The 24330-nt window shown below is 42.7% G+C and overlaps 1 protein-coding gene across 4 annotated transcripts in view; it reads right to left on the bottom strand.

Annotated features, from left to right (window-relative positions):
- The window catches only part of LRRC20 (leucine rich repeat containing 20), a 654368-nt gene that overhangs the window by 433480 nt on the left and 196558 nt on the right, over nt 1–24330 (bottom strand). For all 4 annotated transcript variants that reach the window (XM_088475705.1, XM_088475713.1, XM_088475702.1 and 1 more), the window contains exon 3: nt 19394–19543. In XM_088475705.1, coding sequence (XP_088331831.1) covers nt 19394–19543 — 150 coding nt within the window. The remainder of the gene's footprint in view (nt 1–19393; nt 19544–24330) is intronic.

Genomic DNA, 24330 nt, shown 5'->3' with positions numbered 1-24330 from the left:
GGTTTCAAATGGCTGGGATAATACTATTTTATTTTGTATGGTACATAACTCTAGTTCCACATTAATCTCAAACTTTACATTTTCACAGTAGCTTAGTATCATATATACTTTGCCTTGAGATACAATTAAAAATGTTTTGTCTTAGGTGACCAACTAGAGATTTTATGCCGAAAATAAGCAAATATAAAAGAAAACTATTTACAAAGTCCCATAAAAAACATTTGTCACAAATCTCAAACTTCAGCTTTTTCTGTAACAAATCACCAGTACTTATGTACCCACTCACAATGCTGAAATAGTAGTACCATGAAAAGTCATAATTTCACAAATATCTTCTTTAGTTCGAGACCCCTTTTTCAGTCATTAAAAAATTAGATAAGGTATCAATGTGTGATGAAAAATGTAGCTAAATCTTTGCTAAGAACTATGTTTTTGTCCCAAGGGTCTACTACCTCCCAGTCCTATGATATTTGCATTTGCAGAAATGCTTACAAACATAATTGCTGTCCGCCATAATTTAAAGATGGCTGCTATTTCTAATAGTAAGAAAAAAAAATAAAGTGAGGTTTTCAAATATTGGCAGATAGAAGTGCTAGCTGGCAAAAAAAAAAATGATGAAGCAACCAAAAAATTCAAAACTGTACCTATAGATTAGTGGGCATCTATTACTAAAAATGCCTCCTAGAGCTATAGGAATTTTAAGAAATTATGGTCCCCTCTTAAAGTTGCTTATGTCACATTTGGTGTCTGCGAGTTACCTGTCTCAGGTGGTGATTGGGTTTCAATGGAGGCCGGCATGACTGGAACCACAGATGATGTAGATAGCTCTATTTACAAGACTTGTTTAGCAGTGAAAACTGCCTTTGATGATAAATGACAGAAACTGGAGGAACCGGACTAGGACCGGCAGGAAGACTTGTTGAATTGAACTGATGAACTAAGAACTTGACTCTGGACTGGAACAACGTGGACAGAACTGATGAGCTTGGAACTTGACTCTGGACTAGAATAACGTGGATAGAACTGATATGACAGGAAATTGACTCTGGACTGGAATAACGTGACAATGGCTGAAGGGAAATCAGATAATGCTGAGACGAGGGTTAAACAGGGTGATCCGGAAATGCTGTGACAAGGTTGGAACTCAGGTGCAGGCTGGATTGGATAATTGGGAATAACAGGTTTCAGGAAGGAATGGGTAGGTTTGGGAATTTTAGGTTCAGGGAGGGAGTAGGTAGGTAAAAGGAGTAGGAGTTGATTCACAGCAGGAAGCAAGGCAGGGTGACACGATGCAGGTTTACAAAGTGCCAGGGACCAACCAGGAGTAGGACTAGCAGCAGAGCCCAGGCCAGGTATTGCTGTAACAGGACGACTGGATGCCAGGTATTACTGTAGCAGGTTTTCGGGATGCACCAGGGGTTGCTGTCAGCAGGTTTACTGGATTACCAGGTTTAGCTGTAGCAGGTTTTCTGGAAGCACCAGGGGTTGCTGCCAGCAGGTTTACTGGATTGCCAGGTATAGCTGTAACAGGTTTTCTGGATTGCACCAGGGGTTGCTGTAGGCGGGTTTCAGGGATACACTTGAATGCAGAAACAGCATGAACCATACACCACGGGAAGACGAGATGTTCAGGCACAGAATGCTATCAAGGGAGGAAATATATACCCTGGGTCTAGCAGCAATTGGTGGATACAAACAGGTGGTATGGCAGTAGCATTCTGAGTGGTGGAAGGCACAACATGCAGATGAAGTATTCATCTCTGCAGCTCTGAGAATCAGAACCACACCTGCGACTCCAATCAGGGCTAGCAGTGCTCACAGACAGGAGAGACCAGGTGCAGTAATTACTGTGACAGGAATACATAGAGAAGTCAGAGCAGATCCCTCAGGAGAACTACAAACACAGATCCATGGGACAGCTGACAGGGGTAAGTCTCAAGGCAAAAAGGTGACAACTAGACAGGGTCGTGACAGTACCCCCCTCTTTATGGGTGGACTCCGGACACATAAAAAAAAAAACTTTCTTCAAAGCTCTTCCCAATTCTCAATTTTGCTGGGGTACTTAGAGTGCAAAGTCTACAAAGGAGATAGTTCAAGACCTTCTTCTTTTTGCTGCGAGAATGTTTTGTGCCAACCAACGGACAAGGAATCTCTGGTAACTCCTGTGGAAATATGTGGCTGGGAAGGACAGGATCAGAATTTTGGGAAGAACAGTAGCACAAAGGGGAAAAGGAGGTGTGTGCACAAGTCATGTTCTGGGTTACAGATTCAAAAGTGCTGCTCTCTTGGGATGCCTGGAATTCAGCACGCTGGCCCTTGAAAACTTGACCTTGTTCGGATTTCAGAGGAGTGGAGGACGAATTCTTGGTAGCACAAACAGAGTGCTTGGACAATATTTTGGAACTGATAACTTCGCTAGAAATTTTTTTTACAGGGTTAGGACTAAATTATTTGATAACAGCTTCACTGAAAGTCTTTATATTTAGAAGCATTGGCCCAGTCTAATGCTTTGCCACTAAAGGAAAGAAGAAGGAACCTAGCGATGTTGGTAGGAGTGATACCACTAGTAGGATCTGCTTCCATAATGGCAGAGTATTGTTTTATTAAAGAATAGTATTGAGATAAGTCCCCATCAAAATAAATGCATGGTGGAGTATCCGACGAATCCTGTGTGTTCAAGGACTGTGGAGCACAGTCAGGTGCAGGGCTGGAAGAGACTTGAGGATGCTCCGATTTACGAGGAGTCAAAACAACAGAAGCTGACAGATGTTCGGTATTCGGACCAACTGATGGGACTGGAAGGGGTCCAGAAGAGCTAGAGACAGTAGCATCAACAATCAAAGCTGAGAACAGACTACAGAGATTGTCATCTTCTGGAACGATATTTGCAGGAGACGGTGAACAGGAACCATAATCAGATTTTGTAGTACAAGACACTTCTCCCTGATAACAGGAACTTGAAACCCCCTCCTGAGGCACAAGACTTGAGACCCCCTCCTGGGGCGCGAGACTTGAGACCCCCTCCTTGGGCGCGAGACTTGAGATCCCCTCCTGGGGCACGAGACTTGAAACCCCTTGCTGGGGTGCCAGACTTGAAACTCCTTGCTGGGGTGCCAGACTTGAAACCCCTTGCTGGGGTGCCAGACTTGAAACCCCTTGCTGGGGTGCCAGACTTGAAACCACTTGCAGGGGTGCCCGACTTGAAACCCCTTGCTGGGGTGCCAGACTTGAGATCCCCATCTGGGGAAAGGGAGTTGAAACCCCTTGCTGGGGTGCGAGACTTGAAACCCCCTCCTGGGGTACGAGACTTGAAACCCCCTCCTGGGGTACGAGACTTGAAACCCCTCCTGGGGCTGCTGACTGGAGTCCCCTGCTGGGATAGGCAGAAGCCGGGCTGGGACCGGAACGGGCAGAAGCCGGGCTGGGACTGGAACGGGCAGAATCCGGGCTGGGACCGGAACGGGCAGAAGCCGGGCTGGGACCGGAACGGGCAGAAGCCGGGCTGGGACCGGAACGGGCAGAATCCGGGCTGGGACCGGAACGGGCAGAATCCGGGCTGGGACTGAAACGGGCAGAATCCGGGCTGGAACCGGAACGGGCACTGAGACGTTGACACTTGGAACCACTGCTGGAGTTGCATAGGAACAGTCTTTAATTAAGTGGTCAGAACTCCCACAATAGAGGCAGAGCTGTAAATCTTTGCGCCGCTGGCGTTCGGCCACAGAGAGCTTGGGGCATGGGTAACTACGATGTCTGACATTACTTAGTTTGGAAGAATCCTTGTTTCTTAGGGATTCCAAGGCAGAGGTTTTAGTCGAGACAGAGGCAGCTCTAAGAAATTCAGGAATGATCTGAAAAATTTTGCTGAGTAGAGCCTGAAGCTGTTCCAGCAGTCGATGGAAGGTAGTTAGGGGTTCAGGTAAGGTTTGGGTAACATCTAGCCAGTTATTCAGGATTTTTAAAAGCTGTAGCACTTGATGCTGTATGGCCTCCTGTGAATCCAAGCGGGTGACCAGGTTACGGAAAGCATCTAGTCCCTTAATAGGTGCTTGATCTACCACCATCGTTGGGCCTGAACATTCTGTCACAATTGGTGTCTGCGAGTTACCTGTCTCAGGTGGTGATTGGGTTTCAACGGAGGCCGGCATGACTGGAACCACAGATGATGTAGATAGCTCTATTTACAAGACTTGTGTAGCAGTTTAAACTGCCTTTGATGATAAATGACAGGAACTGGAGGAACTGGACTGGGACCGGCAGGAAGACTTGTTGAATTGAATTGATGAACTAAGAACTTGACTCGGGACTGGAACAACGTGGACTGAACTGATGAGCTTGGAACTAGACTCAGGACTGGAACAACGTGGACTGAACTGATGAGCTTGGAACTTGACTCTGGACTGAAATAACGTGGATAGAACTGATATGACAGGAAGTTGACTCTGGACTGGAATAACGTGAAAATGGCTGAAGGGAAATCAGGTAATGCTGAGACGAGGGTTAAACAGGGTGATCCGGAAATGCTGTGACAAGGTTGGAACTCAGGTGCAGGCTGGATTGGATAATTGGGAATAACAGGTTTCAGGAAGGAATGGGTAGGTTTGGGAATTTTAGGTTCAGGGAGGGAGTAGGTAGGTAAAAGAAGCAGGAGTTGATCCACAGCAGGAAGCAAGGCAGGGTGACACGATGCAGGTTTACAGAGTGCCAGGGATCAACCAGGAGTAGGACTAGCAGCAGAGCACAGGCCAGGTATTGCTGTAACAGGATGACTGGATGCCAGGTTATTACTGTAGCAGGTTTTCAGGATGCACCATGGGTTGCTGCCAGCAGGTTTACTGGATTGCCAGTTATAGCTGTAACAGGTTTTCTGGATTGCACCAGGGGTTGCTGTAGGCAGGTTTCAGGGATACACTTGAATGCAGAAACAGCATGAACCATACACCACAGGAAGACGAGATGTTCAGGCGCAGAATGCTATCAGGGGAGGAAATATATACCCTGGGTCTAGCAGCAATTGGTGGATACAAACAGGTGGTCTGGCAGTAGCATTCTGAGTGGTGGAAGGCACAACATGCAGAGGAAGAATCAGAACCACACCTGCGACTCCAATCGGGGCTAGCAGTGCTCACAGACAGGAGAGACCAGGTGCAGTAATTACTGTGACAGGAATGCATAGAGAAGTCAGAGCAGATCCCTCAGGAGAACTACAAACACAGATCCATGGGACAGCTGACAGGGGTAAGTCTCAAGGCAAAAAGGTGACAACTAGACAGGGTCGTGACAGCTTATGGCTTCCCTCTTAATGGAAATATGTTGTTGCAGTCTGCCTGAAGATAGCATTTTATTACAAAATGATCATCTAGTTTCAAAAATACAAAATAAAAGTGAAAAACATTTCATACCAAAACTTAAACAAACATAGGAAAAAAGACACACTTGAACAATGTGAGTCTTTCTCTGTGGACATAAAATTATTATAATAATTATATTAAGAGGCAGGTGGATGAAGGAGTTATGTAACAATTTTCTGAAAAAATTTTTTTTTCAATGAATGAAAGTTTTATGTCCTAGGGATCATAGTAACAATGTTATTTTAAGTGTTGGTAGTCTATTTACATACATATATTTTGGTTGATGTCCAATTCTTATGTCAGTTTTTAGTCTAATAATTTATCTTTAACTCTAACTATCTCAGTTTTTTCTAAACGGAACATAACAAACCTTCATCCACTCGCCTCTTCATATAATTACCCTTTCTTGTTGTTGTATTTTATTACATGCATGTCAATATATTGTAGTAATTCATTTCTTAGTATTGTAAGTTAGAAAATTAACTTTTACTTTTAAAAGGTTGATTTGTGAAAGTGCTGGCAGAGCAACTACGTCATTGCCATGTTTGCTCTCATAATGAATTCAATGGATTAAGAATAAAGGTCACTTCTGATTATTCAACATCAAAATCTACACGTTTGTGATATTTCAACGACATTTTACATAAACGGTTAGTGAGGTTTTAGATTTCCTTAGATAAGGGTAAGTAATTTTTTTTATGAAGCTTACGTATTTTAGACTACATGTTTGGTGTTTCAAAGAAGGTAAATGATGTGTACACCTATAACATCCTGGAGCAAACTGTACCAAATATGACTGTGTATTTCCATTATATTACTTGAAGATTGGATTGCATTAAGATTTTGAGTCACTTTGTACATCCTTTGATATTACAGGTAAAAGAATATTTTTGGCAATTTCAAACCTTCCAATGTGGTGGCCTCTTCCAATCAGTACAAGAGGCTTTACTGCAAAATATCCTACTTAATTTACTATTACAGGTACATACAGTATGCTGAATTATATATTTAGCATTAAATAAAACATCTTCTTCATCAATCCTTAATTATACCATATTGCATCCATGGTTGTACTGGACATGGAAGTGCTGATGCCAAACTGGACTTATACCAGTTTGTAAAGGGGTACAAAATATGCAAATTGGTTCTGTAATGAAAACCTGTCACACACATATAATCAAATCTGACACTTGTACCTGCATGTGAATTGAGAGGCGGGATGAGGGAAGGGAACGGGTGATGTATCTGTAATGTAAGTCAATTACAGAAAGTTTGTGTTCCCATGAATACTAACCGATGCAGAAACACACAGAGGCGCATATACAGTCAGGTGCATAAATATTGGGACATTGACAGAATTTTCATATTTTGCCCTCTATTCACCACCACAATGGCTTTGAAATTAAACAAAGAAGATGTGCTTTAACTGCAGACTTTCAGATTTAATTTGAGGGTAATTACATCCAAATCAGGTGAACAGTGTAGGAATTACAACGGTTTATATATGTGCCTCCCACTTTTTAAGGGGCCAAAAGTAATGGGACAAACTAAAGAATCCTAAATCTAACTTTCACTTTTTAATACTTTGTTGCAAATCCTTTGCAGGCAATTACAGCCTGAAGTCTGGAAAGCATAGACATCACCAGGCGCTGGGTTTCATCCCTGGTGATGCTCTGCCAGACCTCTACTGCAAATGTCTTCAGTTCCTGCTTGTTCTTGGGGCATTTTCCCTTCAGTTTTGTCTTCATCAAGTGAAATGCATGCTCAATCGGATTCAGGTTAGGGGATTGACTTGGCCATTGCATAACATTCCACTTTTTAGCCTTAAAAAACTCTTTGGTTGCTTTTGCAGTATGCTTCGGGTCATTGTCCATCTGCACTGTGAAGCGCCGTCCAATGACTTCTGAAGCATTTGACTGAATATGAGCATATAATATTGCCCGAAACACTTCAGAATTAATTCTCCTGCTTTAGTCAGCAGTCACGTCATCAATAAATACAAGGAAACCAGTTCCATTGGCAGCCATACATGCCCACACCATGACACTACCACCACCATGCTTCACTGATGAAGTGGTATATTTTGGATCATGAACAGTTCCTTTCCTTCTCCATACTCTTCTCTTCCCATCACTCTGGTACAAGTTGATCTTTGTCTCATCTGTCCATAGGATGTTGTTCCAGAACTGTAATGGCTTTTTTAGATGTTGTTTGGCACACTCTAATCTGGTCTTCCTGTTTTTGTGGCTCACCAATGGTTTACATCTTGTGGTGAACCCTCTATATTCACTCTTGTGAAATCTTCTCTTGATTGTTGACTTTGACACATATACACCTACCTCCTGGAGAGTGTTCTTGATTTGGCCAACTGTTGTGAAAGGGTCTTTCTTCACCAGGGAAATAATTCTTCTGTCATCCACCACAGTAGTTTTTCGTGGTCTTCTGGGTCTTTTGGTGTTGCTGTGCTCACCGATGCGTTCTTTCTTTTTAAGAATGTTCCAAACAGTTGATTTGGCCACACCTAATGTTTTTGCTATCTCTCTGATGGGTTTGTTTTGATTTTTCAGCCTAATGATGGCTTGCTTCACTGATAGTGACAGCTCTTTCGATCTCATATTGAGAGTTGATAGCAACTGATTCCAAATGCAAATGTCACACCTAGAATCAACTCCAGACCTTTTACCTGCTTAACTGATAATGAAATAATGAGGGAATAGCCCACACCTGTCCATGAAATAGCTTTTGAGTCAATAGTCCCATTACTTTTGGCCCCTTAAAAAGTGGGAGGCACATATAGAAACCGTTGTAATTCCTACACCGTTCACCCGATTTGGATGTAATTACCCTCAAATTAAATCTGAAAGTCTGCAGTTAAAGCACATCTTGTTTGTTTCATTTCAAAGCCATTGTGGTGGTGAATAGAGGCCAAAATATGACAATTCTGTCAATGTCCCAATATTTATGCACCTGACTGTATGTCTGTCAAAGCAGTTTCAATTGTAGGTGTCTGCGGGCTACTGATTACGATAATGTTAGCCAGCTCTACCTAGCGGGTTTGACTGGCTGATTGCGGATTCCACGCTGAAGCTGACAGGTGCCTTTTTATGAGTTGTGCATATATTACATGACTACTAAATATTAGCAAAGTGATAAGGGAAACTACAACGGGTCCATAACAGAGTTGGTGCTTTTAACAGTACTATGAGCCCTGGGAGCACAGATGGTGTAATGGTTAGCATTACTGCCCTGAGGTTGTTGGGTCGATACCCACTATGGCTCTAACTATGTTGAGTTTGTATATTCTCCCTGTGCTTGCGTGGGTTTCCTCCGGTTTCCTGCCACACTCCAAAAATATATAGTAGGTTAATTGGCTCCTAACAAAATTACCCCTAGTGTGTATGTGAGCATGTGGTAAGGAATATAGATTGTAAGCTCCACTGGGGCAGGGACGGATGTGAATGGCCGAATATTCTCTGTAAAGCGCTGCGGAATATGTGTGCGCTATATAAATAACTGGTAATAAATAAATAAATAAAAATGGTGAATGCTGGATTGGTGAAGTATGCAGCAAAATTTGCTTGAGGTGGTTAGTCAACACTTGAAACAGCTTAATCCAGAGGTTCCCAAACGCGGTCCTCAATGCTCCCCAACAGTTCAGGTTTTAGAGGTATCCATGGTTGAGCACAGGTGACTTAATTAGTATCTCAGTCAATTTGATTTAAGACCTGAGCTCAACCATGGATATCTCTAAAACCTTAACTGTTGGAAAACCTTGAGGACCACGTTTGGGAGCCTATGGCTTAACCCATTCTTAGGTATATTACAAAAGGCAGAAATACAGGTGGCTGTAGACACAGTAATAAAGCAGGTACAATGTAACTGGGAATTAGATGCAGCCTGGACCATTGGGATATGCTGGGTGCTGTAGTGCGCCAGGTGGAAACAGAGCATACACCCTAGTGGTGTGTAGTGCAGGTCTCCACTAGACAATGTCAGACTAGCTTTTGTTTGTGAACCCAGTGTCTAATATTCATCTGTGTTGGTGTCTGGAGGCGTGTACAGAAAGCTAGCAGGCCTAAAGAGACCTCCTGGCATGTAGTGAAGAACACTTCCCTGACCGGGAACCAAACCCGGGTCTCGGCAGAGAGATGCCGGATCGTACCCACTAGACCACCAGGGACGTCAGTGTTGAAGAAGTTGTTATGTGCAATCAGAGGAGTGTGTGGCAGTAGATTGACCAGGCTGATACTGGATCAGCACTGTAGATAAATAGTAAAACACTCTTCTTACTGTAACCGGAATGCTGGAGTGGTAGACACCGGAATTGGTAGTAGGTGATGATACTAGGAACGGCATCGAATGGAGTAGGAACCAGGAACACTCACCAAGTAGTGAGAATTGAATACACAGGCGAGTTGTAGGTTCGAATAACAGGATCAGGTAGGTATTTACTGTGCAGCTAGTGGGATAGCTGCCTCAGGCATAGACAGAACCAAATTCATACCGGACACCTAAATGGACAGTGGATGACGATACCAGGGACGGCATCAGTGGTGCAGGAAACAGATACGCTCACCATGCAATGAGAATGGTATACACAAGCGAGTGGCAGGATCGAATATCATGAACAGGCTGAGTTTCTCCGTGCAGCCAGCAGAATAACTGCACCAGGTGTAGATCACTTGCAGGAGTCCGTGTAGCAGAAGGAAGCAAAACTGCACAAACAGGATACAAGTAAGCAACAGGAGCTCAGTATAGCTCACCCAGTAGGAACTGAGATTGGACATTGTTTGGCCATTAGCTAGAGTCAGCAGCTGGGATATATACCCCTGGGTTGCCTGGGATAGGCTGAGCAGAGACAGGTGGTACGGTGAGGCTCAGGCTATCACTTGATTGGCTGTTGCAGACAGGTGATCGGGACTTGTCACTGCAGTACTCTGTAGCAGGGTTAGATCTTGCTTGAGGCCTAGCAGGCCGAGAAACACTGAAGCCTGTGTGTCTGGGATGTGATAGAGAATGCTGGCAGAATTGGTGAGTGACCCGGCGGCAGGGGAAACAGACCCGGGTTGTGACAGACAAGCGGTAATAGTACAGAGTTGTCTAGGGCACCTATGGGGCCTTGCATGGCCGTAACGTTGGGAAGTCTCAGGGCATGCCGTCTAACATGGACATGAAGAAGAAAGACGAGTGGAGAAGTTGCGCATGTCAAAGGTAAGGCCTCTTGACAAAGCCACGGTGGGTCCTAGAGACCGCCAGCTCTAACTAATGGATGGGGCAGTACAGAACGCTCCTCATCGAACACTAAAGGGGCCAGGTATATGCTGGCTCACTTCGATTCGCCTACCTCTCCACCTTATTCCGTCCCCCTCTACCCCATCTACCCCCCTGCTCCATCTCATCCCCGTCTTACTCTGTCCCCACTTAATAATTACACCTTTCCTGGATCCTTGCACAATGGATCATTGGTCTTCTAAGGTATTTCCCTGCAGTTGTTGCCTTTCTCACTTTTGGCACAAGCCCAGACTTCTAATGTGCATTTTGGAAAAAGACAGACCTTAGCGGAATATTATACAATATAGATTTTATGACTGGGTCATTCCATGGCAAGTCAACAATAAAAGTAAAATTTTATAAATACACTCTAGCATATTGGCTAGAAAGCCCTGACAAATTGCAATTTACTCTGACAGTTTTTCATTCTAATGGCATAAAAGAAATAGAATGGCAAAAATTGATGCTTGAGTGCAGAAATTAGGTTTGATGTTATTCCTATAAATCTTTATAACTCTCCTATCAAACATACAGTAATAGAAAGCTGAAATTTTTACCACAAGTGCTTCTTTTCATAAGGAGTCCAGAAGAAAACAATATTTTGAATTTGGCAATTAGTTACTAAGTGTTATATATATTTTGTTTTATTTTTTAAAATATATTTATGGGATTTTTTGGGCAATACAGTACATGTACAAGGTATATAAGTTTAATTTCAATACAGTATGTTCGATGGTGAAGAAATATATAAAACAGCATCCAAAGACATAGTATGTATCCCAGACCAGCCAGCAGCGAAAAATGTGAATAAAGCTCTACACCCTTAACTACATAATATGAAAAAAACATACATACATATATGAAAAAACATACATACATATATGAAAAAAAAAAAAATATATATATATATATATATATATGAGAGAGAGAGAGAGAGAGAGAGAGAAAGAAAGAGAAAGAGATTATATACACAAAAAACATGAGGCTAGTACTCCACAATAAAGTTAATTACTTGCCCTGGTGCAATCAGTGGTATGAAACCATACCTAATTAGTACAATGCATGGCAGCGGCACTCACTGGTCTTGCAGTGAGAGTTGACTCGACAACTGTGCTGTTGCTTGTTCAACGTTCAGTCACAACGACATTTATCAAGAACTATATATATTGTTATTCAACTCTATTTTAAATATATAAAGTTTCAAAAAGAAAATCACTGAAAGGAAAACCCCCAACTTGAGGTAAGTTGTGTTAAAAAAAAAAAATCAAGTACTTTTTCTTGTAAAAAGAAATGGGTTCTTTAACAACAATTCTGTAAAACAGGTTTTATCTTTGCTAAATGGACATATGATAGCATAATGCTGAATAGTGTACATTAATTCCAGTACTTGTGTACTTTACGGGCTCATTGCAGAGAGAACCCAATGAATGTTTTAAATGGTACTTGTGTACTTTACGTACACAAGTATCGAAAGTTGTCCCCACCTAAAGTAGAAAGTTGTCCCCTTGCAGGCTTGCTGTGCTCGCCACGCTTCAGGCTCGGTGGCTTGCTACGCTCGCCACAGGGTTATATTCCCCCACTATGCCCACTTGGATGGTAGAAAATTATGCTGGACACTGGGAATGACGCTGGACACTGGCTGATGACATCAGGGTCCTCTCCGTAAAGGGGATTTAGACATTACCATGATTGATAATAATAATGAGTGTAGAACACTTGGGTTCTCTCTGCAATGAGTCAGTAAAGTACACAAGTACCTGAATTCCAAGTGGTAGATGTTAATGGGGTTGGTTAACAAGGCGTGAAAAGAAATTAACTTAGTTGGACGATTATCCTTTTAATAAAAACTGCATGGAGATCCCAAACCACTTTTCAGCCCAGAGCAGGTTACATAAAAATCAGGGGGGGGGGAGAGGGGGAAGGGTGGGCAACACAGATGTTGGGTACCTTTGAAATCAGGTTGAACAGCACTGGGCATCGCCAGCCTGGGCTGCTGTAGGTGTACACCGCAAAGTGGTTCCTCCATCATGATTCCAGACAGACCATTTGGACCCAGGGTTGGCTTTACCAGGGGATTGAGGCCAGCAAAAAAATGCTGTCTGTCATAATAAAATTGGTCCCTGATCTAAATGAGGTCATCAGGCATGTTTGCTTGATGACCTAAGTGTGGCAGTGGCATGTGCAAGTAAAACCTAACGTGCTCAGTGCACACCCCAGCTCCCATTGTGCGTGCCTTGCACTTAAGGAGTGATGTGTACCTATACCTTCATTCATTCTGAGGACATATGGCTGAATCCCCTCTATGGCAATGCCACGTACACCTCGTCAATTTAGGTGATATGTTACAGCTGCCGCTGTTGCTGGATGAATACGCCGGAAATCATAACCTGTGTGACCCAGAAGTGTTATGCGTTTCAGCAAAGAAACGCATGGCGTTATAATCACCAGGCAAGTCTATACTTAAGTTACTCACATTATTTTCCCTTTTTTTCAGTTTGTTCACTGCTGGAAGTCAGGACCGGAAGCAACATGAGTTCCAGGAGTGGAATGCATATATGATTTTAATGTTTTTAGAGTATTTTACCTCTTTTATGCATATGAAAATGATTGTATACACCTATAGTTGTTGCATATGTGCTATGTATGTGCATATCTGATTGTTAAAACACATTATTTGATTATAATGAACAAGAGGGATCATTTAAGGAATCCCCACCCACATCGCTTCCCATTTGTGATAAATAGAGAACCAGTCCATCATGTCATTACAACTTGAAAAAGACTATTGATCGAAACGCGTTGATAAAATTAAGGAAAAGGATACTACCATCCCCATGGGCTAGTGAAGGAGTCCACATCATCAAGGAGAGGTAACATACCTGGTCATATACTACTATACCCTCAAGCTTGATTAAGTGGCTTCTTTGAAGGCAGATTGCGGTATGGGGTAACTTTTACCTATGATGGCACATTATTGATTTTATTACATTTTGTGGTAAATAAATCTTATATGTTTTTACGTTACGAGTATTTTTAAAAAAAAAATTGAGGTATCCTATTGCATGTGACCAGGAGAAATTAAGAATATAAACGTTTTCTACGTGGTTGGAATATTTGCAAAAAAAGAACGTTGAAAGCTTTTGTTGAAACTACCTATGACTGTTACAGTCTGATATTAGACATCTCTCATAATCCTTACTGAAGGAGCGCTGGATTTGTTTTGTATATCATTTATGTTTTGTAGGGTGGGTGACCACCAATTTTAGCTGCACGTTGTTTTGAGCACAGGTGTTAAACATTATTTTATCCATGACTGCCTAGACAAGGTCTGACCCGAGCCAGGCAGGCACAGTGGAAGCATGTCTGACTCGGGACTGACTTGTGTCCGCACTACCCACAAGAGCTCTCAGTGTGGTTGGATGGAGAAAAGGCACGCATAAAATCAAGTCGGGTCAGGAATCCGTGTAGGGGAAGAGGGGGCCTCAACCTGGTGAATGTTTGGTCCAATATGCTCATGTATTTATTATCTCCAGGGACGGAGATAATACAGTGAGAATTTTTACACAGTTACAATGTTAACAACGACGATGTTGACAGCAGAAGGTAGACATGGATTCTGTGTCAGCATTATTAAAACGTCGACACTTGCAAAATGTTGACATTGATAGACTGTCATATAAGGGAAAGATCTCTGGCCTGCACACCCTGAATATATATATATATATATATATATATATATACATACATACACACACATATAAAATGGGAGGTGCTACCTGATGAGACAAGTTGCAAGCACAAAAAGAGGCAAATCTCAGGTGCACAACTCCAAATTATTAATATATAAATGCAATAAAATTTTGCAATCAATAGAGGTTTTTAGCATAATCTTGGCCAAGGTTATGGGCCTACCCACCATATCCAGGTAACCTCTGTAGGGTAGGTCCCTAACATACTACGATTCAAATCCAGTGCGCAGAACACCCCCAAACTAGTCCAGCTAAGCCGCCCCAGGACACCGCCATAGTAAGAAAAGTGCAGTGTGAAAGAGATAGTTAGGAGCAGCTACTGCTGCATATAAAGAATGAAAATAAAACGTGAGGTACATATATAATAAACAAACAGTGAAGGGTTAAAATGTGTTATAAAAGAAAAATGTGTTATAATGCGGTGCCCTGAAACAGATCAACAAAGGCAATCCAGGGGGACCCACGCCCCAAAAATGAACCAAAGTTGCACTACAGTATATAAAACTTGTAGGACTTACCTAGAATTGTGCCTAATACTAGTGTGCATATTAATTACAAGACTCCATGCTTTTAAACCAATAAGGTAGGGGTGCTAATCCAGACTGAGGGTGTCTCCTTTCCCTCAGGTGTGCAATAAAGCACATTAAATGGAGTATTATGGAGCATACACACGGTCAGATTTGTCAGATCTGTCAGTTGAATGATTTTTACCAAAGATTTGAATGATTTGAACGATTGAACGATTTTTGACTGGATTAAAATGAATGGAAATCGTCCAAGTCTGACTGCAAACACATCAGATGTCAGATATCGTTATCTGACCATCGGGAACGCGCATCGTTCAAATCGTTCATCTGACAGATCTGACAGATATTGCAGTCTACAGATTGGAATGGGCACTAATATAGGCAAGTCCTGGATACATCTATATAATGTGTCAGTATTATGGATGTTAGGGACACACCTGATGATGTTCATCTTGACATGGTAGGTAGACATACATTTTTGGGGAATCGGTAAGATTTACAGCCCGGCTTGTCCGGCGGTTGGAATCCCGACAGCGGCTGCCCGACATGGGTGAATATCCAAATCGTCCCTAAGGTAAGTATTCACTACCCTAACCTCCTCCCCTAACCTTCCTTAGGGGTGCCTAACCCTAATCCCCCATTCCCCACAGCATAAACCTAAGTCCCCCGGGGGGTGCCTAACCCTAAGTCCCCCCCGGGGGTGCCTAACCCTAACCCTCCCTTCCCCAAGCCTAACCCTACCCTCCAGGGGGGTGCCTAACCCTAACCCCCTCCCACCCTCCGCGGCTGTCCACACTCGGCATCACTTCGATCAGAATGCCGGGCGCCGGTCTCCCGGCGTCGGTAAATGACAGGTGTCTAGATTTAGACGCCTGTCAATTAAACCTCGCCGGAATAAAGCAGTCAGGAATCCGGCTGTCGGGATTAAGCCCGCCGGCTTCCCGACTGCATACCATTTTTGGCCAAACATGTACTAAGAACCGTATTTAAACTCAATGTCAATTGTTAGAGTTTATTATAAATGTTTTGATTAACAGTATTCTTAGTGCTTAGAGCAGTGGTCTTTAACCCGTTGCTCGCAAGCTACCGGTAACTCGTGGCCGTAATTTCAGTAGCTCTCCTAGCTGCAGTACTGCTGAGTCAGCTAGGAGGAAGTGACCTCTGACAATGCCATGGGTGTAGCGACGGGGAAGCACATCAGGTGATTGCCATAGGGCAGGGCCGGATTATAGGCGAGATGTACGGGGCAGTCGTCTAGGGGCCCCCACACATTGGGGACCCCCACACTGCCGCAAGCATTCCGGGCCACTCTGGAGTCTGGACACTCTCTGGCGGCTCCACCGGGCAGCAGACAGAAGTGACAGCTGAGCACACTGACTCGGTCACTGTTGGATCGTGGCTGACTTTGGAAGCCCCACCCCCTTGTTGCCACGATTTGCGGGTGAAAGGGTAGGGGCGGAGCCTAATGACATGACCCACATCATTCAGAAGTGCTGGCTGTCTGATCGTGCAGCTTGTACAGTGTGTGTGCGCACTCTGGCCCTGATTCAGAGCCGGACGCTCTGACAGAGCGCTCGCTCTGAATCAGGGCCGTCCTTCCTGATTTTAGAGTGGCCTCCTGGCCGCTTGCATAGCTGTGGGTGACCACCCACAGCTATAGCGAGCGGCCAAAAAGATGGTCGCGATGGTCTTGATGGCCTTGTGGTAGGGTCTCGTCTGCCGCAAGCCCTGGAGTGCTTTTGGCTCTAACAGAGCCAAAAGCACTCCCACTGACATCACTTGTGATGTCAGTGGGGCCGGCCCCAGACGGTAGGTGTTCCCATGGGAATACCTCCGTCTGGCCAGCCACGCCCCCAGAACGCCCACCAAAGGGGGCGTGCTGTCACTCACCATCGACAGCACGCCACCTTTGTAGCGAGAGCCATAGTGACGGCTTGCCCGTCGCTATCCGGGTCTCGTGCATGCACACGACGGAGCCGGGTCCGTTGTGCGCATGCGCACTGGCCCAACATCGACCCGCTTGCGAGTGCTCAGCACTCGCGAGCGGGTCTGAATCAGGCCCTCTGTCCTTTCCTCTTTTTCTGTCTCCCTTTCTCTCTTCTCTCCCACCCTCTTCCTCTCTCTGTTACTTATAACTTATCTGTCTCTGGGGGGTATTCAATGAGCCATGGCCTCTCTCTGTCCACCCCTCCCTCCCTTTCTGACTTCCCCTCTCTGTCTCTCTCCCTCTATCTTGCCCTCCCTTCTTCTCCGTCTCACTCTCTCTCCCCCTGTCCCTCCTCTCTCTCTCCCTTTCTATCCCCCTCCCTCCTCGCCCCTTTTCTCTCTCTCACCCACCACTCAAAATTCTGTGTTTGCCCCTGGCAGTATACTAGATCATGGGGGCCAATTTATTAATTAATGCATTTGCAATGCGATATGGGCATGACATTACCACCCATGATCACACTGCAAGATGCGATCATACCGGTAGAATGTATCAAATGGCACACGCAGGGACAGGGACTCCATCCCAGCCCGGAGTGCTGCCAGGTCTTCTACAATTGCGCAATACTGATGACTACACATGCACGGCCACCATTATTAGGGAGTGTTCCAGGAGAACCCTTTCCCGGGTAATTATGTGATGTGTAGCACCTAGGCTAAAGCGGCTAATGCCATCTTGAGATGGCGTTAGCCAATCTCCAGAATGCATCGCATTCCAGAAGTTGGTAAATTTGGCAGCATCGCATCCCCCATGGGAAATGCGGCTGCCAGCTGGAATGGAGGGATCAAAACAGATATAAAAGATATTTGCTGTGGCCCCTATGTCATACTTCTGGGGGAAGCTAACTTAATATTTGCGGTTAACCCCCCAAAAATGGGTGTTTTCTGGGGATTAAGCCGCAAATATATAATGATAAATGGGTACCTATGTCCACTATGTGTGCCAGGAGTCTATTCCCAGCAGTGTTGTGGACACAGCAGCCCTGCCTATATCTTTACCTCCTTGGAGCCGGTAATTAAAAGTGAAATGTGCAAGAATATCACTATTAATTAAATGCATTGTTGTATTCTATGAAACATTTTTTTTCATTTTCATTAAATGATCTTTAAATTGTCGGTTATTAGCTGGATTTTTTTTTTTTTTTTTAAATGTTAGTAGCTCTTCAGTAGGTTTAATTTTTCTCGAGTAGCTCACATCCCAATTAAGATTGGCGACCACTGGCTTAGAGTAAGCACCTACATTTTCTTTTCTTTTTTTCAGCATGACATCATGAACATGTCCACGTCAGCAAAATATATCTCCCCACTGGGACAAATATCCATAGATATAAACTTCATGCCCTGTGTCACTTGGGGCCCATACCAAAGTCACCTACATTATAAAATTATTATATGTCCTTTCATTTATTTAGAAAAAAGTATTTTTTCTTTTTTTTTTTTTGCATGGACTGGTTAAAAGTGTATTGCTGGCCATACACCTGCACGATTTTGGGCCGATTGCCCGATTTTCGACGAGTCCTTAGGATGGATCCTGTGAAAATCGTGTATTTTTGTAAGATACGTTCCGATGCGCGCTCCCGCAACTCCTAAAACGGATCGTATGATCAGATGTGCAGCATATATGTTCCATCCTATCGTGTGCAGATCATACCGTGTATTTTGTGCATGCGATGCATCAAGCGTCCATTCATGTCATTTCAATGACTTTTTCCCTGATGAGCGTGTGAGGCACAGGATCGATCATACGACAGATCGTGTGCTAAGAAAACAACAAATATGCTGGCGTCAGCCAGGGAGTCGGATGGTGATTCTGATCTGATGCTGGTCGCACAGGTGTATGGCAAGCTTAACCCTGATAAGGAGAGATAAGCATGATTTGAATCTGTCTTTTTATGCATCAGTGAAATAATAGTGAACAAAATAGAATGACACTGTTTAACCAATTTACTAGTCTGAACATAGAGAAAATAAGAAGGATGGGACTATCTCCTACCATCTTGCTTACATTATTTAAAAAGTTTACAAAACAAATGAGGGATTCTACAAATTACAAGAAGGAGGTTGAATTCTATCCCAAGGAAAAGTTGCATGACACTTGCACACTGTGCATGCCTTTGTGCTGCTGGATTTTAAATGCAGTATTTACTAACTCCAGTATTTTATGTAACAATACATTCACTTTTTAATCATTTCTAAAATTTACACTCATAATATATGTAAATGCAGTTTACAACATTTGCAGAGTGTATAATTTAAACAGGCAACTATGCTGTCACAGCGGCTCCCCTGTGTCTCAATGTAAGAGCAACACAGCGGTGGAGCATCAACAACCACCCAGACTGTTTCAATATGGATAGCTATTAACTAGTGAGACTCATATACAGTAGAAGAGTGCAGCATCATTGAATGGATAGGGTTTCTGATGACATTCTCCATTATGGTAGCGGCAATACTTTAGAACTAAAAACAGTTATAACAGTATCAGGAAATGAATTATACTTGCACGTACCTTGTAGCTCTTTGAATGTAGTAAAAAATTTGCCTGTCAGACACTTCAACTCATTATTGGCCAGTGAGATTGAGTGGATTTTGTCAGAGACTGTCTTCATAGCTAAATACAGGCCCGTTGGAAAAGCATTCAAAGCACAGCTCGACAGGTCTGTAAACACAAACAGGAAAAAGAAGAAAATGTAATACTGTAATCATGCAATAAGTGACAACCACACACTACAGGTGTTTTTCGTGATTTTTCTTTCATTGGAAATAGGATTTAATTCTACTTATTATATTACATTTTATACTCCATGAGTGAAGGCAGCCATTTTTTGAGCCGAGATAATATTCTTGAGAGCGCGACCTACTCATTAATGTGGCTGCTTGCTAGTACATTTATATGCAGCATTCACAGGAATGGTATTTGAGCCTCAAAAATGCTGGCCTCCACTTTAAAATACAGAATAGTACTGGCCAAGTTGGCTGTAGCAGCTAAGAAAAGTTTTATTATTATTACAATGGATCTCATGACACCCGGCCCCGTTAACTATAGTATACTCCACAATTTCCCTTCTTTTCATGATGTACTGGGTAGAAACATCTACGCACAAAGAACGCATGGCTAAAACATTTTTTGACACCTGGCTGCTCTATATACACACGCTTTCCTTGACAGTTAAGGATTCTCTGCGAAAATGTTACCACATGGTGCAACCTGGAGGTTCTTGAGGGCGGCACTCCCTTCTAGTTCTTTGCCACTGTGCCAACTGGTTTTTCTTTTACTTTTTCAGTATACATTAGACATTACATTTTATTGTTATGGCAGTGTTTCCCAAACTGGGTGCCGTGGCACCCTGGGTTGCCACAGGCAGTGGCGGGCTGGGCCGGGGGGACAGGGTGTCATGTGCATTGTGGGCCGCCCACCTCCTCCTTGCATAGGGCCGTGGAGGTGGACCAGTCACCAGTGTGCAGCGCGGCTGCTTCCGCCGCGGCTGCATACCGACTTTGACTGTCGGAGGCAGCCAGTCACATGCTATTCTGGTGTGTGTGTGTGTGTGTGTGTACTACAGGGCTACGGAAGCCCTGTAGGTACATAATACACAACAAGCCACCAAACCCCCGGCCGTCCCGTCGGCGTCGCGCATAGGCGGCCGCCGGCCGTACACAACGAGCGGCGGCGGCAGGGGGGGGAAGGGTGAGGTTGGGATTCACAAGGCAGCAGCTATGGGGGGTCGCAGGGTATCAGCAGCGCCGGTTAAATGGTCAGTATATGAGTGACACGGCCACCCTGCTGCTATTGGCCGTGTCACCCAGGACCCCTCCCCCCAACCCAATAGATGTATTTTGTGCAAAAATAAAAATGTGTTGTGTTCTAAAATGGGAGCCTTATTTTTAATAAGAGTCTCCCATCATTAGTGATTTAAAAATAAATAAATAAGCAGCCCTTCAGCTTTGGGACTACACATGCTCTGCCACAGTTTGAATACAAGGCTCCTGACAAGGCATGCTGGGATGTGTAGTTTACCAGCTTATTATAGCCCCCCGCTGGTACCAAATAGGCAGGGCCATTGAAAGTCCACCCTTGGCTGAGTATGAAAGGAAGAAAAATAAGCAGGGGAAGAGGAGCTGAAGGAAAGAAGAAGAACCCAGTTAAAAGAAAAGAAAGTAGAGAGAGAAAAGCAGAAAAAAACAAAGAAGAAATGAAGGTAAGTGTATGTTTAGTATAGGTTTTATACTCTTATTTTTCTTTTGAAAAAAAAAATATGGTGGGAGGGAGTTCTTGTATGTAATATTTCTCTCTCTACACTGACCTTTGGGGAATATATACAAGGTGCTGCTTAGTGACAAATGCGCTTTAACCAGCGCTATTTTACACTTATACTTATGTATGTTATAGCACTGCTAATATATATAAGTGTACGTGTAAAATAGCACTGCTAATATATATAAGTGTACGTGTAAAATAGCACTGCTTATACATAAGTGTACGTGTAAAATAGCACTGCTAATATACATAAGTGTACGTGTAAAATAGCACTGCTAAAATATATAAGTGTACGTGTAAAATAGCGCTGCTAATATATATAAGTGTACGTGTAAAATAGCACTGCTTATACATAAGTGTACGTGTAAAATAGCACTGCTAATATACATAAGTGTACGTGTAAAATAGCACTGCTAAAATATATAAGTGTACGTGTAAAATAGCGCTGCTGACATACATAAGTGTACGTGTAAAATAGCACTGCTAATATACATAAGTGTACGTGTAAAATAGCACTGCTTATACATAAGTGTACGGGTAAAATAGCACTGCTAATATACATAAGTGTACGTGTAAAATAGCACTGCTAATATACATAAGTGTACGTGTAAAATAGCACTGCTTATACATAAGTGTACGTGTAAAATAGCACTGCTTATACATAAGTGTACGTGTAAAATAGCGCTGCTGACATACATAAGTGTACGTGTAAAATAGCACTGCTAATATACATAAGTGTACGTGTAAAATAGCACTGCTTATACATAAGTGTACGTGTAAAATAGCGCTGCTGACATACATAAGTGTACGTGTAAAATAGCGCTGCTGACATACATAAGTGTACGTGTAAAATAGCACTGCTAATATACATAAGTGTACGTGTAAAATAGCACTGCTTATACATAAGTGTACGTGTAAAATAGCACTGCTAATATACATAAGTGTACGTGTAAAATAGCACTGCTTATACATAAGTGTACGTGTAAAATAGCACTGCTTATACATAAGTGTACATGTAAAATAGCGCTGCTGACATACATAAGTGTACGTGTAAAATTGCACTGTTAATATACATAAGTGTACGTGTAAAATAGCACTGCTTATACATAAGTGTACGTGTAAAATAGCGCTGCTGACATACATAAGTGTACGTGTAAAATAGCGCTGCTGACATACATAAGTGTACGTGTAAAATAGCACTGCTAATATACATAAGTGTACGTGTAAAATAGCACTGCTTATACATAAGTGTACGTGTAAAATAGCACTGCTAATATACATAAGTGTACGTGTAAAATGGCACTGCTAATATACATAAGTGTACGTGTAAAATAGCACTGCTAATATACATAAGTGTACGTGTAAAATAGCACTGCTACTATACATAAGTGTACGTGTAAAATACCACTGCTAATATATATATAAGTGTACGTGTAAAATAGCGCTGCTGACATACATAAGTGTACGTGTAAAATAGCACTGCTAATATACATAAGTGTACATGTAAAATAGCGCTGCTGACATACATAAGTGTACGTGTAAAATAGCACTGCTAATATACATAAGTGTACATGTAAAATAGCACTGCTAATATACATAAGTGTACATGTAAAATAGCACTGCTAATATACATAAGTGTACATGTAAAATTAAAATAGCACTGCTAATATACATAAGTGTACGTGTAAAATAGCACTGCTAATATACATAAGTGTACGTGTAAAATAGCACTGCTAATATACATAAGTGTACGTGTAAAATAGCACTGCTAATATACATAAGTGTACGTGTAAAATAGCACTGCTAATATACATAAGTGTACGTGTAAAATAGCACTGCTAATATACATAAGTGTACGTGAAAATAGCACTGCTAATATACATAAGTGTACGTGTAAAATCACTAGACCTATTTATTTTATTAATAAAGATTTATTATACCAAACACCTCAATTTAAGGATGTGCCGTTACTTATGGGCCAGTGCCTTGGACTCCCAGGCTAAAAGTTGCCAGCCAGCCCCTGGCAACAGGGCACTTGCAGGGGTGCCTTGGGTTGGTGGCCCAGTACCAAATAAAATTATTTCTAGTCAGTGTGATAGGCAAAGCCAGTGCTAATGACTGCCAGTCAAAAAATATGTGGACATAAAGAAGCACAGCCCTGTCAACCACCAAATAACTGAACCTAAGGGTGACAAATAAGCACAATTTACTTGGCCCACGGGTGCTATGGAAAACATTCTGATACTCTAGGGCGCTGTGATTTGAAAAAGTTTGGGAACCACTGTGTTATGGGTTGCTCTGTTATTAAGACTCATATTTTCTACTCTTGCAACCCTGAAGAGACCAAACCCAGATCATTCTTTTTTGCTAACTTCAGCGATGTTGACCACTCCTAGGGGTAAATTTACTAAAGTGAGAGTTTTTTTAAGTGAGTTTTAAAAGTGATGTTGCCCATAGCAACCAATCAGATTCTAGCTATCATCTTCTAGAAGGTGCTATTTAAATGTTAAGTAGAATCTGATTGGTTGCTATGGGCAACATCACTTCTAAAAACTCTCACTTTAGTAAATGTACCCCCTAATGTCTATGGAACGTGATGTGTCATGACCTATTGATAACTATGCACAATGATGTCTGTACCCTGAATGCATTTTATGTTGTTCTTTATATATGCTTTTGTTGATTTTTTTCGACTTTGTATGAAATGTAAATATGTTTTGCGGATTTGATTTTCATATTTTTTAAAATTTACAGAATTGTGTGCAAACTAGGGATGTGCAGGCTCGGATAGGTTCGAGTTTGCACGTGGAGTTCGGATTTTTCCCTCCAAAAAAACGGAACTCAGAACGAGGCAAAACGTCATCTTACATGGACGAACATCATCATTCCTGGACTTTTGTCCAGGAATGATGATGTTCGTCCATGTAAGATGACGTTTTGCCTCGTTCTGAGTTCCGTTTTTTTGGAGGGAAAAATCCGAACTCCACGTGCAAACTCGAACCTCTCCGAGCCTGCACATCCCTAGTGCAAACATGCATTAGTAATAACCCTGTCCCCCAGTATTCTATACACAAATATAATGTGTGGAAAAGATCTGGTACTGAACTGCCGCAGACAGGTAATCTAGTAAAAGCAACTCTTAATACACTACAGTTCATTTGCTTCAACTGAGATACTAATGTTGAAAC

This window comes from Taudactylus pleione, unplaced genomic scaffold (assembly GCF_031769625.1).
Source record: "Taudactylus pleione unplaced genomic scaffold, aTauple2 ptg000016l, whole genome shotgun sequence".
Lineage (NCBI taxonomy): Eukaryota > Metazoa > Chordata > Amphibia > Anura > Myobatrachidae > Taudactylus > Taudactylus pleione.
This window is presented reverse-complemented; position numbering and strand designations above follow the sequence as displayed.